The sequence below is a fragment of the Stegodyphus dumicola genome, chromosome 8 (assembly GCF_044657685.1).
Source record: "Stegodyphus dumicola isolate Sdum_Otavi_A_Nest chromosome 8, ASM4465768v1".
NCBI lineage: Eukaryota > Metazoa > Arthropoda > Arachnida > Araneae > Eresidae > Stegodyphus > Stegodyphus dumicola.
Window position 1 is genome coordinate 159,072,190 of NC_140775.1, and position 16,674 is coordinate 159,088,863.

The 16,674-nt window shown below is 34.0% G+C and overlaps 1 protein-coding gene across 1 annotated transcript; it reads left to right on the forward strand.

Annotated features, from left to right (window-relative positions):
* The first annotated feature begins 4,209 nt into the window (after positions 1 to 4,209).
* Positions 4,210 to 16,115, forward strand: LOC118194677 (uncharacterized). The gene is made up of 3 exons (XM_035365849.2): positions 4,210 to 4,918; positions 9,857 to 10,107; positions 15,768 to 16,115. The coding sequence occupies exons 1-3, from the start codon at positions 4,336 to 4,338 to the stop codon at positions 15,966 to 15,968; spliced, it is 1,035 nt and encodes a 344-aa protein (XP_035221740.1). The 5' UTR covers positions 4,210 to 4,335; the 3' UTR covers positions 15,969 to 16,115.
* The last annotated feature ends 559 nt before the right edge of the window (positions 16,116 to 16,674 follow it).

Consider the following 16,674-nt stretch of genomic DNA (forward strand, 5'->3'; position numbering starts at 1 on the left):
AAAATAGTTTCTCACATTTATTTATATTTTATCGCCATATGAGTTGGAGGAGATTTCCGACATACCTAATGATTTATTTTTATCGGTTGCGTTTGTTTGGATTTATTGGTGATATAGTTACCCGATTAAAAGTAATAAATGCATTATATAAGCGCGTTTGCAGATCTTTAAAATTTTCTCGTTGGTATATAAAATAAAGAATAAAATGGGATAATTAATTGATTTATTTCCTGTTAACATTCATTGTGTAGAAAAATGTGACGTTCTTCATCTCCTCTAGATTATGTGATGTTAGATATGGAATGGAGGGACAAACTAACAAAGGAGGGCTGTGACATTTTAACTCCCTCCTCTACCGCCCTTACCTACCTGGAATTATATTTTCTGAAAACATCACAAATCACGGTGGAGTGGTTGGTGTCCCGCACCCATCCCTGGTAGCAAACCTGGTAGGACTCTTAACCCTTGAGTGTGACAGGTGCTCCTGAACTACGTATCTCCAGCGGTCATATTATGAGCCTCTCTTAGCAAGATAGAAATTTTTGCCACATGCTCCAAGTGTCGAGAACATCAGGCGTCTGCCGAGTACATATTAGGCTGCTTGGACCTCTATAGAGATGATATTTACTCCAATCTCCTCCTTGTGCTCGACGTTCTTAGAGTCAACGGTCTTTTGGACCTTGTCTGACTTCGTCAGAAACCTGAAGAAAAGCAACAACAGATATGGGATGTTTTAAAAACCGAGAATTGTTGGTTTATTTTTAGACGTTAAGCTATCTCCATCATATACACACATGCCAAAGTACGGGGCGGGTGTTAGAAACTAGCCTCATTATTCCACCGGACTTGAAGCGATCGATGAACTCATTTCGAGCACTATGAAAAAACTGAATGAATTGAAGGCACTTTTTTCCCTTCGTTTGTGCGCACGATTATGTGATACAGGAATGTTGATTTCAATCCTTTTAAGTGCATAACTTCTTTTCTTATGAATAAAATGTTATCTAATCCTTAATGATATAAAAGGGGAAAATCCCTGAGATGATATGGCTGTCCTCTAATAGGAGGTAACGGTGGCCGCCTAATAGTTGCCTCCTTTGTAGGGAAAGGCAACGACCATAGTTGATAACACACATTTATTACTATTCACAAACATAGATTATATTAGGATTACAATTAATGAAATAATATACGAGCAATCGAGCGACGTCTGCTCCGCTCGCCCGCTAGTCCTCGTCTTCTCCCGAAGGCGGGACGACCATAGTTGATAACACACATTTATTACTATTCACAAACATAGATTACATTTAGGGTTACAATTAATGAAATAATATACGAGCAATCGAGCGACGTCTGCTCGCTCGCCCGCTAGTCCTCGTCTTCTCCCGAAGGCGGAACGACCATAGTTGATAACACATATTTATTACTATTCACAAACATAGATTACATTTAGTGTTACAATTAATGAAATAATATACGAGCAATCGAGCGACGTCTGCTCCACTCGCCCGCTAGTCCTCGTCTTCTCCCGAAGGCTGACGCAATGCATACGCCACACAGTAGGGGATTAGGGAATATCATGACATAATATTTCCCGGTGCTACTTTGGTAGACGATTGCACGGATTTTGGCGATTTTTTGGCGATTTTTCTTTTGGCGAGTAATACAACTTATGGTAAACCCATTGCTGGATAAATTATTTATGGTAACCGATACTTTGTTGTCATTTTATTAAAAAAATAATGCGTTTTATTATGCATAACTTCCGTGTTTGAAATATTATTTATGGCTTCTAAATATTAAAAATCAATTTAATTTTACATTTTTATTTGAAATAAAAATTTTTTTGTTTATAATATTTTATATAATTTTATGTTGTGGATGATGTAATCAATGACGTCACCTTACTTAAAAAAAAGTGATTGGTTTTATTAATATCTATAAATTTACTCTAATGTTTTAAACATTATTTATGGCTGTTAAATATTAAAATAGAATTTAATTTTGCATTTGTTTTAAAAATGATTTTATTATGAATGATTATTTAAATAATTTTAATTCTTTGCGTGACGTAATCAGTTCCTTGATTGGTTACTGAATATTTTGTGCATTACTGCGCCATTTTAAAATTTTATTATTCATCTCTTCGAATTCCTCAGATTTCAAATGGAATGGAAATCTCCGTTTCGAAGAACAATGTTGTTATTGGTAATTACCAAGAATTATTGGTATTGGAATAAAAAAGTTGCCCTTTGAGACCTTATTTTGGCCAACCTGTCTTTCCTAATCAAAGATTTATTTTTAAATTGTTAATAGCGTCAGAGGAAATTTATTTTAAATTTTTGGAGGAAATTTCGGTAATTGCTTCTTCAATCAAGTGCGAGATATCTGAATAACAGATGAAGATGGCTAAAAGAGCCGATTCAATTATGATTTCAATTTTTTTGTGGCACTTATCAATACTCAAAAAAATGTAAATACATATTTTTCTTTTATTTTATAATTGTATACTTCAATTTTTGTTAAAAAAATTAATACACTATTTTCAAAAGTTGCTGAGATAATTATTGTCGCATATGTTTTAATATTAATTATATTTTATATAACGTATTTTAAAGTATTTGAATTTAATAATATTCTAATTCTTTTAAATGTTGGTATGATGGTTTTTAATTCGATATTCAATTTCAGTAATATTTTAATCTAATTAAACGTTGGCACAATGTTTTATAGCGGTGTTTTTATTCTCTTTTTTGCTATTAGCCTTACTTTAGTATTTTATACTCATAGTAAATGTATTTATTTACACTTGCCTGCCGTCTTAAAAAATAATCCATTACTTTTAACTATATTCATTTTTTTTAAGTTTCGAATACTTTACTATGCGTAAAAACAGCGTTTTTCAAGATGGCTGACGATTGTAAAAAATCGCGCCAACAATTGCGCCAACGTAAATCGCCAAAAATCCGTGCAACCGTCTACCAAAGTAAAGTAGCACCGATTTCCCACACCATAATAAAATGACCACCATTTCTGACCTTAGTAGTGGCGAAAGCCTAAAAATGGCTAGTGCCCACCATTAAAAAAATTGGAACAGCTTTCAGTTTAGCCCACCTTTAAAGTTTGGCGAATTTGTTTTGGGGCCAAAGCACATGAAATACATTATTTTGAGAAATGGTTGCCATCCATATTTTCAACGAAACTCCTTTAAAATCTCTCCGTACTTAAATACAACATCACTAACAGCAGGTTTAGAGCAATCCATAACTAAATGCAAAAATATGAACTCCAAAACAGTATTCTCCACAATATCTGAGCGTTAAACAATCGCCGAAAATAGTGTTACGAATTTTGCCTAGATTTTAGTACAATTACGAATTTTAGTACAATTCTAATTTTAAAATGCTGTATTTCGCCGTACAATGCAGCGCGAGATAAATCTTAAGAGAAGCTCTGCCGGAAAAGTAAAAATACATTGGCACGTGCATTTAACTATGAGTAAATGGATATCTCGGTAATTTGTATTGAAATTGAATAAATTTCTGACTGACTATATTAGCTGTAACCGTAATTCCATCCTCTTGTTTACATTGCGTTTGGCGAATAGTATGGGTTACCACATCATATCATTTATCACCGCTCTTGGCGATATTTTTGGTTAAATTCTGGGTGAGCTATGCTGAATATGTTCCAAAAAATTAATTCTTAATGGGTGTCATAGGGATTTATTTAAACGATGCGACAGCTGTTAAGCATCGGTTACATGCGCGAAGAGCCGTTTAAAGTAGTTTGATCTTACAGCAGATGCATAACGGAAATGTACCAAATCTTTTCTTGCAGTTGAAGATTAACATGAAATTTACACATTGAAACACAAGTTAATGAAAACGTAAATAGAATTCCAGATAATTTAAAATTACTCAGCTTGTATTCGTAGTTTAATCTTTTAACGAAATGTTAGACACCTTCTATGCAAATAATTTCTGTTAATTTGTATAATCTTCTAAAGTAACTATTTGGTTATTTAAAATATGCGAGTTAAAATTTATTGTGGAAAGTTAATCTTTTTCATTAGTTTTCAATCTGTTCCCGTTAAATTATTTATACGGAACCATTGCGTTATTCCTCAAAATTAAATCTTCTTTAAATTTCATAATTTATAATGGCAACATCCTCATATCGGCAGCATTTTCTTAATCGCTGAATTTATAAACAGATTTGGAAACAAATTAAGGAACCTTTATTTCATTTTATTAGTTTATAGGTTACTATTTCTAATTTTTTTAGTAATTTACCACCTTTTAAAAAGGTGTAACGGTATTTTTTGAAATCCCAATGGAACCTAAAGAAGTCGTCATGAAAGAGCTAAACCAAAATCTTGAAATTCTGGAGAAAGGCTTAATGTCAGAACTTATAAAAATATCTGAACATCGCAAGCGCATCTTGAAAGGAGAATTTGAAAAATCTGAAAAATTTCTCAAGCAACCTCAGTTGTTGAAGGAAACAGATGTTATATCCTCTGCAGCCTTTCCTGTGAAACTTGATTCCTCTGCTCAAGAAAAACTTGCGGAAAAGAGAAATGTTGCAGACAAGTTAGAAGATGAGCTTCGCAACTTACGCTCTTCTTTTGACGATAAAATGGAGAGTACGGAACGGATAAAAAAAGAGCTACATCGAAGAGAAGGTATGCTCATCAAATCAGTACAGCAAATAGAAGCATTTCTGAGAGCTGTTTTCTATTTAAAACAAGATGCTGAAACTATGTATGAGAAGCTGGAAAACATTGCTGCAAATGCTGACAAGGAGCTTATTGCTTTAGCAGAAGAAAATGCAAATTTATCTATGCGAAGAAATGCTTTAGAGCAATTACTGCGGATTTTCAAACCCACGAAAGTTTGCCTGGAAGAGATACTTTGCGGTGAGATCTCTTTTTACTGCCTTATAGTTGTTTATTCCTTCACCAGACTTAAAACATTTATTAAACATTATTCAGTGTAATAAAAAGTGGGTACTTAAATGAAACATAATTAAAACATTTATTAAACATTATTCAGTGTGATAAAAAGCATTAACGCAACCATCTTGGAGCTATCTGGAGGTTTTTTATGGATGAAAAGATAAAAGTTTCTTTTCGAATACGAGTTGGCAGTTTTCACGACTTTTCTTAAAAAGATTCCCAAACTGTCGCTATTTATGGTAAATGTACAAATATTATCAACGTATGAAAGGGAAATATACAGCATTTTAAAATATAAAGTTCAATTATTGAATTAGGATTGTATGAAGCATTAAAAAACTATGGACATTTTCGTTACGCACTTGCTACGCATTTTGATGGGATTTTAATTGTAAATGATTTCTAGTTATAAGATTGTTGGTGTTCTTCTGTTATCGGGACTGGATTCAGAAATGTATGCATGTTTGCATATGTATGGAAGTATGTGTTCATGTACGCTTGCATATATGCACATACGTATATATTTTACGTGCATACATACATACATTTCTGAATCCGGCCCTGATAACAGAAGAGTGACGAATGATTAATAGATAGTGCACGCATACGCGGCACTTTTAAGTTATGCACACACACAGTACTCTTCCATTAAGAACATATATTCCGAAATTCGAAAACAAGGGCATAACGGAAATGGACCATCAAAGAAATAAAACAAAACATCTAAATTTTTCGCCAAATCTTTTTGTAATTTTTAGTGCTGCTTTTCTCCATGTGCACAGCGATCGATTTTCTCTTTTAAAACCATCGGGTAATTAAATCCCGCAAAACTCGGCAACGCTAGTTATTTACTAAGCGCATCACATCATTTTTCCTTTTAGCGATTTTGCCGCAAAATTCTGTGATGCTACAGAAATAATATGTCAGTTTCCTCCATTGCTGACAAATTCCACAAGTGCGTATTTTAAAACTGAATTTAGGCCAAAAAATATCAGCATTTGTCTATGAAAACCACTGGGACATAAAATACCATAAAAAATATCATACGAAAATGGCGAGGTTGCTTGAATGAAGGAATGGTGTGAGCATGGTTGCCTGAAGAATAGTTATGAACATAGTTGCTAGAATTTCGTAGATTCTGAAAGTTTGGTGACTTCTATTAAGGTGGTTGCTTTAATACGCAAGTACCTAAAAATATGATCAAATGAAAGCTGCAAAGAGCTACTAATAATAAATCAAACTTAAATTAGAGTTTAGACCTACTAATAAGAGGCAATAAATCGGCGTATCGTAAACAAACCTGAAAGGAGCCAATGGTTTCGTTTCTTTACCATTTAGCTAAATTTTCTCGAATATCCTTTTGTTGTTCTTACGTAGCCACTTGTTTCATTGTCGTCATTTTACTTCCCTCAGCTGAGAAAAAATGCTCTATTTAACTTTCAGAACTCTATTCCTGCCAAATGTACTCAAGTTACACCGTTTCTTGCAGTTTATTATTACTTACTTCAACGTACAGTTTGAGATTTTAGGAGTTGTAGTTTTGAAATAGTTCTTCCCACTCGTTCAAATTAAGCTTTACAGATATGCCATGAAAAGAATCTCTTAAATTTTGGACACATGCAGATAGTTAATCAGTTCGACATTGAGATCTGGTCACCTTTGGTAAAAAGATGCTTTGTACTCAGTCGCATGGTATTAACTTAAAACAGTTACAAACGATAATCGCAATATGTAAATTGTACATTAAAGACGAAATCTTAGTACGCGATTCCGCATATGGATCATTTTTTAATTATTAATTTTTATCAGGATGGTTCAAATCGCAAACGTTTTTCTCTTGGCTGTCTGTCATAAAAGAGAACAAAAGTCTGGTGAGCCTTGAGCATGCACATATTTTCCTCAACTTAGATAAAAAAAATTTCTTTAATGGACGGATACTTGCTGGTCAAGCATTCGTTGGAAATTACTCATTGGCTACCTGCGGTGCATCATAAGCGGTAACCAACCGATTTCATACCCTCGAAAAGGAAACTGGCTAAATTTTAAAAGAGAACAGGGCGGAACATGCATCTAAGGGTCTCTTCATCCCCAAAGGTTTTCAATTCGATTGTACTTTAAGTACCCTCATACCGCAAAGACACTGCCCTCTTACAAATATCCAACATTCATGTGTTGTGTGAAGTACAAACCTAGATTCAAAGCTATAGCAGCCAGCTTCTCTACACCAAGTCAAAAAGACCGCTCAGTTTAGAAAATGAATTAATTTAGTATTATCAGAAGTATATGAAAACTAATTGCTGTTTACTAGCTTGTAAACAATTATCACATTTCTCCGTACCATAAACATACTGGTACGTAAAAATCACGTATATCAGGGATACTAGCGATGTACCATGGGCCAACTTGTAATACGTGTTCTCGTGTTGTAAGTGATTTTGCCGTTGCTAACTCGACGGGCTAACAACTGGAAGATCCATGATTCAGAGAGCAGATAGCTTTCTTTTTTAATTTCCGATTCCAAGAAACATAATAATGTCTAGGGGCGTCTGAACTAAAAATCTGATAAACATTAACTAGTCACCATCTGGATTTGATCGACTGAGTCTAATTTTTTTTCCCAGTCGTCTTTCAGAAGAGAGGAAAAAAAGGGATTGCAGCATGTGTTCTGGTGATGTAAGTGATTGGCACACCCAGCTAGCAAGCGAAAGATCAGTGGTTTGAATTGTGACGAAAGAACAATTAAATTTTCACATTTCCTTCTTCAAAAATCCTTCGGTGTTCCACAAGCCGAATTTAATTGCCGAAATTTAATCTATTTACAGTCTGTACTTTAAATTTCTGTGCTAAGTAACTTGTGTCTTGTTAAATGAGAATGTACATCAAAAAAGCAATACTCAAATATCAGAGAATCAATACATGAACTAAAATTAAACTAAGTCTTATTGAGATCATATATACATTATAAGAACTTACCAGAAGCTAACTCTTAAGTCAAATACTTCGAACTTCAGCTTTTTCTTTTCTTTTCACCATTTTCGGCATCCTTTGTTTCTCTTTGCGGGTCTTGTATTCTGGTCTTCGACGCTGTATCCGCCGCATTCTCTGCTGGCCCTTCATTACTCAGGCTTGGTAATTCCCCCAAAGCGTCTCTTAACACTGGCATATCAGCGCACTCATAATATCACTTGATCTCGATTACATTCGTTTGCTCACATTCATATGTTGGCTTTTCAAAAATACCACTACTTGCTGAGTTCTCGCAAAACAGGCCTTCGAACTTGTAGAGACATTAGGCTTTTATCTGATGCAGGAGACATGAAAAATGAGTAGGGCCCTCGCCGGGGCTCGAACCTCGGACCTCTCGAATACGCGCTGAGTGTGCTGGCCATTAAACCACGGAGGCATACTAAACGGGAGAAATACTTTATATACTCCCCATTTTAAAGTGCAACTGGGGATTAACGGACCCAGTGGCTAAATCCTGGTTTGGAGAATCATCATCCACCATCATCCACCGTTAGCCTTCTTCAGCTCGGCGCCACTGTAGAGACATTAGGTTGCTTCGAAGCAGGAGAGATGAAAAATGTGCAATACTCTGACCATATCTTGAATATTTATGAACTAGGTTTTAAAAGCTTCCGAATTTTAAAGTAAAATAATAGAGGCTGTAGAGTCATTAGGAGTTTTTGGAAGCAAGAGACTTGAAAAATGACCAGTGCCCTCGCCAGGCATTGAACCTCGGGCCTCTCGGATACATCATGAAAGCGGGAGAAATACCTTATAAATTTATTACAAAACATCTCAACCTTTCCTTTTGGGACATACGAAAGAGGTTTTTGAATTTTCGGGAATTTATCTCCCACCTTGAAATTCACTTCCCTCCTTTCCTTGTCATAATAAAAAATTTTTTTGCCATTAAACAAGAACGTTAGTTTAGTTATTTGGATATGGTAAAGCACACGAGGGTTATCTGCCTAAAGGGATGCTATCGTAGAGCACTTTCTAAGAGAAAGCTCGTATTCGTGTTACACATGGAGAAAACCACAAAAACCATTCATGCAACCAGCCCATTTGCTTGAGTTCTAGGCCACATAGAATTATTAGCATTCAGGTATCTTTATTACTCAGCAGCCATTGCTGGACGCCAGTGAAACGAGAATAAAATGAAGCATGTGCGTTAAAATGTAATTTGAACACGCCTGCTGTACAAGACTAAACTACTTTGAAAAATTCCAATTAGAAAAATGTAATGTTAAGTTAGTTGGACTAGTTATATTAGGATAAAAAGAAAGAGGAATGGATGACTTGGAATGAGGAATGGATGAATAGAGAATAAAAAGAAAGAGGAATGGATGACTTGGAATGAGGAATGGATGAATAGAGAATAAAAAGAAAGAGGAATGGATGACTGGGAGATAATTACACACGCTAGCAAATTTTCAGAAATACATTTTCAACCTTTCTATAAATGTACTTTGAGTGTGATTAGTTATTGATTATTTACCATGCTAGGTGAGTTTATAGTGCCAAGGAGACTGGAAAATATGGTATGTTGAATTACGGGTAACAGTAAACGAAACCTTTCTATATTCGCAAAATACCATGGTCTACATCAAAAATACGGCAATCAACCAGCAAACAAAAGGGGGAAGAAATTTCTAATTATATTATTCACATCATTCATTATAATCTAACAACTTAATCATGATCTTAATGCTGATGTTTGTCGTAAATAGCACATATAAATACTGGAACGAAATTTCCTTTTGTTCAAATAGTGAATCATAATTACTGTGTTGTATTTATTCCAGATAAACCATCTTTTCCAAGTCTAAACTGATATTTCTCAGTTTTTAAGTAGGTTTTCTAATTTAATTTCAAATAAAACTTTCTTTGAAGATTCATCGGACTATCATAGTGTGAAACAACTGGTAAATTATTACCTTGTCCTTGAGATCCTGCAACAAGATCTCTTAAATGAAGATGAAAAATGCCAATTAGAAGAGACGTTGCTTAAGGAAGAAAGAGAAAAGCTTGTGGAGCTGAGTAAAAGCCATCCATTGGACATAGCTGCTAAAGAAACCGAAATTCAAAAGCTGCAATCCGCTACTAAGAATGTTCGAGATCAAATCCTGAAGCTGCAGCAACAGGTTGTTATTTTGAGTAAAGTCTGTTCATTTAAATAATTTCCAGTATCAGAAACTACCAAGATAATCACTAGCTTCTTTCGTAGAAACTAATATTCTTTGGGAAAATATTATTCTGAAAAGAAATTTTTCAAACTATTCTATTTTTAATAATTTTTGGATTTATTTTATTACTCTGCCTTTTTAATCTATGCTATTTTAAGCTATCCCTCAATTATCGTTAAAAGTGTTTGTAGTTTATTTTCGGTGTATAAAAATGCTCTTGTGAGCCATCCCTCCAGCCTTAATAATTCTTATTGACCTCTTCAGCCTTAATAATCCATAATAATCCCTCCAGACAATCAGGATATAATTGACACTTTATTGAAACAAAAGCACGAGATAAACATTAATAAGAAACTTTGGGAAACTAATCAAGTTTAAACTCATAGTATTCTAAATTCAGAGTTCTTTGGATTAATAAATAGAAATAACTAGTAAATGCAAAGCAGAAGCAATATGTAACGTAAAAACATCATAACCTTAAAAGTGTGTTTCGAAAACATTGGAGAGATTTTCGAAAAATTCGCTAAAATTTCAGAATTTCAATCACAATTTTCATACAAATTTCAAGTAAACCATCTTTCCTCGCTGTACGCGATGATGCAAATAGCAAAATTTTGAAACTTTTTATTTTAAACGAAAATATGTGCGAAAAATCGTTTAAACATCAAATTTGAAAAATTCTAAATAAGCGCCGCGCGCTGGAGATAAAAATATTTTTTCTGTATCGGAAATTCTAAAAATATGCTCATTTTAAAACTATTTTGCGATACGGCTGTTGAACTGAATTTTATGGTTTAAGTGTGAAGAACGTGATATTTAATAAATAATTGTAACATACAAAATGTTAAAAAAACGCACCTTTGGACGTAATTTAAAACCTGAAACCTTTCAGATTTTTTTTTAAAATTTTTATGCTGTATGTCTGTTAGAGAGCTTTAGTGTCTAATAGTGACAGGACTGAATAATATTAAATATGTACAAAAGATTGAAATTAATAAGCATTTCTCGTTCAATTCATTTAATTTATACACTAGCTTAGCATTAAATGGCCAGCTGCCATAGCATCAAATGGCCTAGCCATTAAACAACTGCTTTGTAAATTCTCATTTACGTTCTAGCCTCAATTTCAAGGAAAAAAAGTATTTAAATACATCTGGTATGTATGTTCTGTACATACGTTGCCAGTTTTTCTAAAGACACTTCTTACATTATTTTTAATATCAGACAGTTTTACAGACTGAATATCAATTTTCACCTCATTGGAGATTATAATAATGAAATTAATATAATTATAATAACTTCTAATTAAATATCCTAGAAACTTAGCTTATAATTAAATATCCTCGAAAATGTTACTTATAATTAAAAGTCCTTGCTCTACTGGCTTATTTTCTTAAATATTATTTCTTAAATATAGTCGCAATATGCATCGAATTGAAAACATTTTCAAAAAAAAAAAAAAAACATGTAATTTTATGAAAATAACTTTTGCAAAATGAATCGGATTTGGTGCGTGCGTAGTGTTATGAATTGATAGCTCGCGCCGTTAGGTGGCGCTCCGAGCGCCTTGTCTCTGAACTTTAGTTTTGGAAGAGCTAATGTGTTAAGCCTATAATAATACCGAAGGCGTGTGCATAATAATTCTGTTTGTAGCCATTGGTATTATATGTAAATAAATTTATGCGTGTTAATAACGAACCGCATCATCACTTACCTCTGGATTTAATGCTCGAACATTAATGAATGGTAATGTAAATAATTATCACACGTAATAAAGTATAACTCTTCATATAACTCCCTTCGGACCAAATTTCTAATTAAATAAATATTTAATACATTTTAATTAGTTAAATATAAAGTTCCTTACCCGTAAGTGCAAAATTCGCAAAAGTTACGACATACTCGTTTAGTGGATCGCGTTACTGACTTAGACCACAACCTTGGTTTTGAAGTGTCTGTTTCATTTTCTTAATATTTTCTGTAAAATAGAACAGACATGTGAAATCAGTTATATAACAAGACTAGAACACAGAACTCGACATCCAGATATTTTCTACTGATCAATGGGAACAATTATCCCTTTTTTGAAATGGGTGTTTCATCATGTATGAGATAGGACATCTAAGAATCCCCTAATGTTCTTGCATGGTGGTAAGAATTCTAATCTCCAACGATTTTTGTCAGGCATACCTTTCATACCTCATTTGTGATAATGGCAGTAACCCCCAACACTCTCCGATGTTATTAAATATTAATTCCGATGTTATTAAAAATTAATTATTCTCCACAATTATTAAATATCAAGACATTCCAGACCAGAAGAAATGACATAGATATTATTAGGCGTCTACCCAGAGAACTGCCTGCAGCCAAATCGTCATGGCATTGATGTTTCGATTTATTAAATTTTTAGTTAGATTTGCTATACTATAGTGGTCCTATTCTGCAGTCTTTCATTTTTCTCACAAAAGTCGCAACTTAATTTGTAATCGGTTTTATGCAGATCTGCAATAAATGTGCAAAAAATTATCTAATGTGAAACATGATTTAGTCCCCTGTCAGGTTTTAGGCCTATGTAACTGCAGCTGTTGCAGCCGTTAAACCGGCCCTATTTGCAAGCAGACTAATTATTTATTTTTGGTCTGTCTGTTTGATAAATAAGATTTGTTCTATAAGTACGTTATTTTAATTATTATTCGAATACTTACATTTTGATGAAAACGGAACTTTCATTTTCATTAAGATATTACGTAAACTATAATAGCTGCTTTTAGCTAAGTCAGAAGGCTATTTCATTGATTTCTTTTGATGCGCTTTATTAATTCAAATATTAGTTTATTATTATCAATAATTTATTATGCTGTAATTTTTACTTTTCATTCCATGGTTTTATTTATAACTGAAACAAGAAAATTAATCGAGTTGCCTGCATGCCCTATAATGAAGCTAAAGGAGGATAAACTGTCCACCTCGTACCTACCTTATTCCCAACATCGCAGACATAAACAAAAAACAATAATGAAGGAGGTAACATTAAAAATCTAAAATTATTATTTAGCCACATCATGTGCACTCTCTTATTTTTCATAATGAAATATTTCACGCTTCTAATATCGCAATTTTCTCTCATCGCTTTATTTTTTGTCGGAATATTTTTATCATTGTCTTAAAAGTTACCTGTATTAATTTTGCTATATTACTCTTTGATCATTTCATTTTCATCTCTGTCAATAAGGAAATCATAGGATCGCAAAGGTCTGGGTCATAATCCCGACAGCCGAAATCCCGACAAGCCAGAATCCCGACAGTCGGGATCCCGACTGTCCAAAACCCCGACAGGGCCGAAATCCCGACAACCCAAAGTCCCGACACGGTCAAAATCCCGACAGGGTCAAAATCCCGACAAGCCAGAATCCCGACAGGGTCAGAATCCCGAGTGTCTAGAATCCCGAGTGTCCAGAATCCCGACAGGGTCGAAATCCCGACTGTTCAAAATCCCGACAAGTTAATATCTAAATACAAACACTCAATTTAGCTTAATAAAATACAATTTTTAACTAACTATTACATATTACTAATTAAAAGTTTAAATGAAAAAATCATAAAAATTATGTCATTACTTAAATAATTTTTAGAAATTGAAATGACCGTTAAAATTTGAAATGATTTATAAAATTCTTTTTATTAAGAAAAAGAAAACATCACTTACACATGCAAACGACATAGTTACAGTGACACATTGTGAGCGATAGCACGAAGATATTCCATCACAGGTCGATTATCACGATCGTCCGCGACAGTCATAATTCTCCTTTCTCTGTCATCATCTACCTTCCTATGTTTTGGTTGTTGTTCTCCGCGAAGAATGCATTCAACTTGGTATTCCACACGCTCCTGTTCTTTTTAAAATTCTTCTATGATGTTATAAACGCCAACATGGCCGTCCAATTAAGGTCTCCCATCTTCTGTGCCAATCCTCGACAGCATTTTGAGTGCGCAGAGCATTTACAGCTGTCTTTTCTAGATCAATAATGATTCTAGATGGCCTCAGTTCAATATTATTTTCTTCAGCGAAATCAATTAAATCTTGGAATAATCTTTTGTAATTTTCTTCAGATTTGCTAGTCATCAAAGCATATACTAGTTGCAGCTGTGGAAGTATGTTAAGGGGTCATTAGGCCTTATTGGGATTTCGCCCGTGTCAGTATTTTGACCCTGTCGGGATATTGGACAATCGGGATTTCGACCCTGTCGGGATTTTGGCTTGTCGGGTTTCTGGCTTGTCGGGATTTCGGCTGTCGGGATTATGTCCGGATACCGATCGCAAAACAGTAAAAAATATATTGAACTTTAATTTCACTCTTCCAAGCCTTTCTTTCTAACAACAGAGTTCTTGCTTTTAGCATTCCCAATATACGACATTTCGTAAATGTACAGACATTTCTACTGCTCACTGTTTTTAAAAGCTCGATATTTGCTGCTTAAAAAATAAAAAATACATAGTATGATAAACTATCTAAAAGGACTAATCATAAAAGTAAAAGGAAAACAATCACAAACATAATAACTGTTAAATAAAAGAATAATCAGAGGGTAAACAGAGCAAATCTAAGTTGGTTCTTTTAACACTGCGACACGGGGAAAGTAGAATAACCAAAACACATATAGCAGAAATTTGGGGAACAGTAAAAAGACTCCAGTAGTTAGAAAACTGCCGCGCCCTAACTCGCTTCCTATTGGTTACCGCTTTTCATAATAACGCGTGGCCGCTCTAGTGTAAATCGAGCTTTATACGCTCCTGTAAGCCATGGCCAACTGGACAATTCCCGAAGGATACGCTAAAGTCCCGAAGTTCAGGATGCTTTATTTTCTGGAAAGAGTATAAGAAAGATATATTGAACCGTGTGCTATTCGCCCAAGCATTTTTGCCTTGCAGTTCAAGTGTTTATCCGTACGAAAAATGCAGTTCATGTATGTATTTGTGCATCCACTTGCTTGATGATGCAAACGGTAAATTATACTTCAGATCAGGTACTTAGAATATGTTGTGTTAAAAATATCAAACATAATTTTTAAAACTTATCGCTTAGTTAATGGGCTTTCTACCCAATCTGGGGAAGGAAACTCAATGGCACTTAAGTGTGTGCATAGAAACTTCGAATTTGTTACGTAAACTGCTTAGTTAGTAATAATTTTGATTTGCGTAAGTCTATGCGTATTATGTCAAGAGCTATTATGAGCTTTCCGAGAAAGAATAAGTGAAAGTATTGATAACTCGTGTACTGTGCGTAGACTGTTGTCCGCGGATTGTATGCATTCTCCGAGTCTGGAAACTTCCACTCAATTTTACGTGAAAAGTAAGAACATTAACAAAAGCGTATGAAGTATTTAATATCTCTTATATTACGTTATTAATCCTTTGGGTCGAAGATTAAAATAAAAACGTGCAATATTGAATTCCAGCTTTTCGCAGCTGCATGCTTCCAGGCAAAGCTTCCAGGCAAAGCCAGTGCAAAACATTAGAATGTGTTGACTTTCTACCGAAAGCCACGAAATTAGTTGGTAGGAATGTTATTAAAAATGAAACATATGTGGATCTGATTCATTATTTCTTGCAGATGGAGGCAGCTAAAATAAGGGAAGAAGCCAAGAGGTTCGACACCGAAAGATGGATTTCTAAACTTTATGATACTGCTTGCCAGATGAGACCCCCGAAACCCGATGAAGATATCAGTAGCGTTTCAAGCCAGCTGGATCGAATTTACGATTTCGTTTCCACTAGTTTTCAAGTGTTGGAGAGACTGAAGATGGAAGATTAAAATTATTAAGTCACGATCCTCCTAAAATGCTAAGCAGACTAAAACTTTCAAGGACAATTTCTGAAGAATAGGCATTATCCTTAAAGGCAAATTTACTTTAGTTACAAATGTTTAGTTTTTGTAATTTTAAAAATATCTCAAATTTATTAAAAGAATTTATCTCAAATTTGTTTTTGTTTCCGTGCATTAAGTACATGCAAGGCACTTAAACAAAATTCATCCAGAGCATTGTGTTTTTTAGATTCTAAAAAGGTTCCGACTGAATTTTTTTTACCCTTATTTCAAAAATCCCCAACAGATAAAAAGATATTTTATTCTAAGGAAATTAAAGGAATGAAATAGAAAGTTAAATTATATCCCAGCAAATTTTCATTAATATTTGACTTCATTTTGTTAAAACAACAAAAGTCCTGTTTAAATTAATAATTTAAAAAAATAATATTTAAATAAAAATTGAAATTTCAGGACACATCGCTTCTACGATGCATCCTATTTTTACCGACATTTATATAAGAAAAGGTTGCATCGTATAGTTGAAGAAATGTGGTATTAAAAGTATTGAGCTTCAGATTTTATACAGGGAGAGAAATTGTAGGGTTTCCTTTAATTAACTAACCTTTTATTCAAATTTTTCTTATCTTTCCTGAACTACTCAACTTCCCCTCGCATTTCCTTGCCTGGATGTAAATTTAAAGTTAAGTGAAGT

Coding starts and splice junctions, on each gene's coding strand:
- LOC118194677 (XM_035365849.2), top strand. CDS start 4,336: ATGGAACCTAAAGAAGTCGTCATGAAAGAGCTAAACCAAAATCTTGAA. Junction 4,919..9,856: donor CCTGGAAGAGATACTTTGCG/GTGAGATCTCTT, acceptor CTTTCTTTGAAG/ATTCATCGGACTATCATAGT. Junction 10,108..15,767: donor TCCTGAAGCTGCAGCAACAG/GTTGTTATTTTG, acceptor TATTTCTTGCAG/ATGGAGGCAGCTAAAATAAG.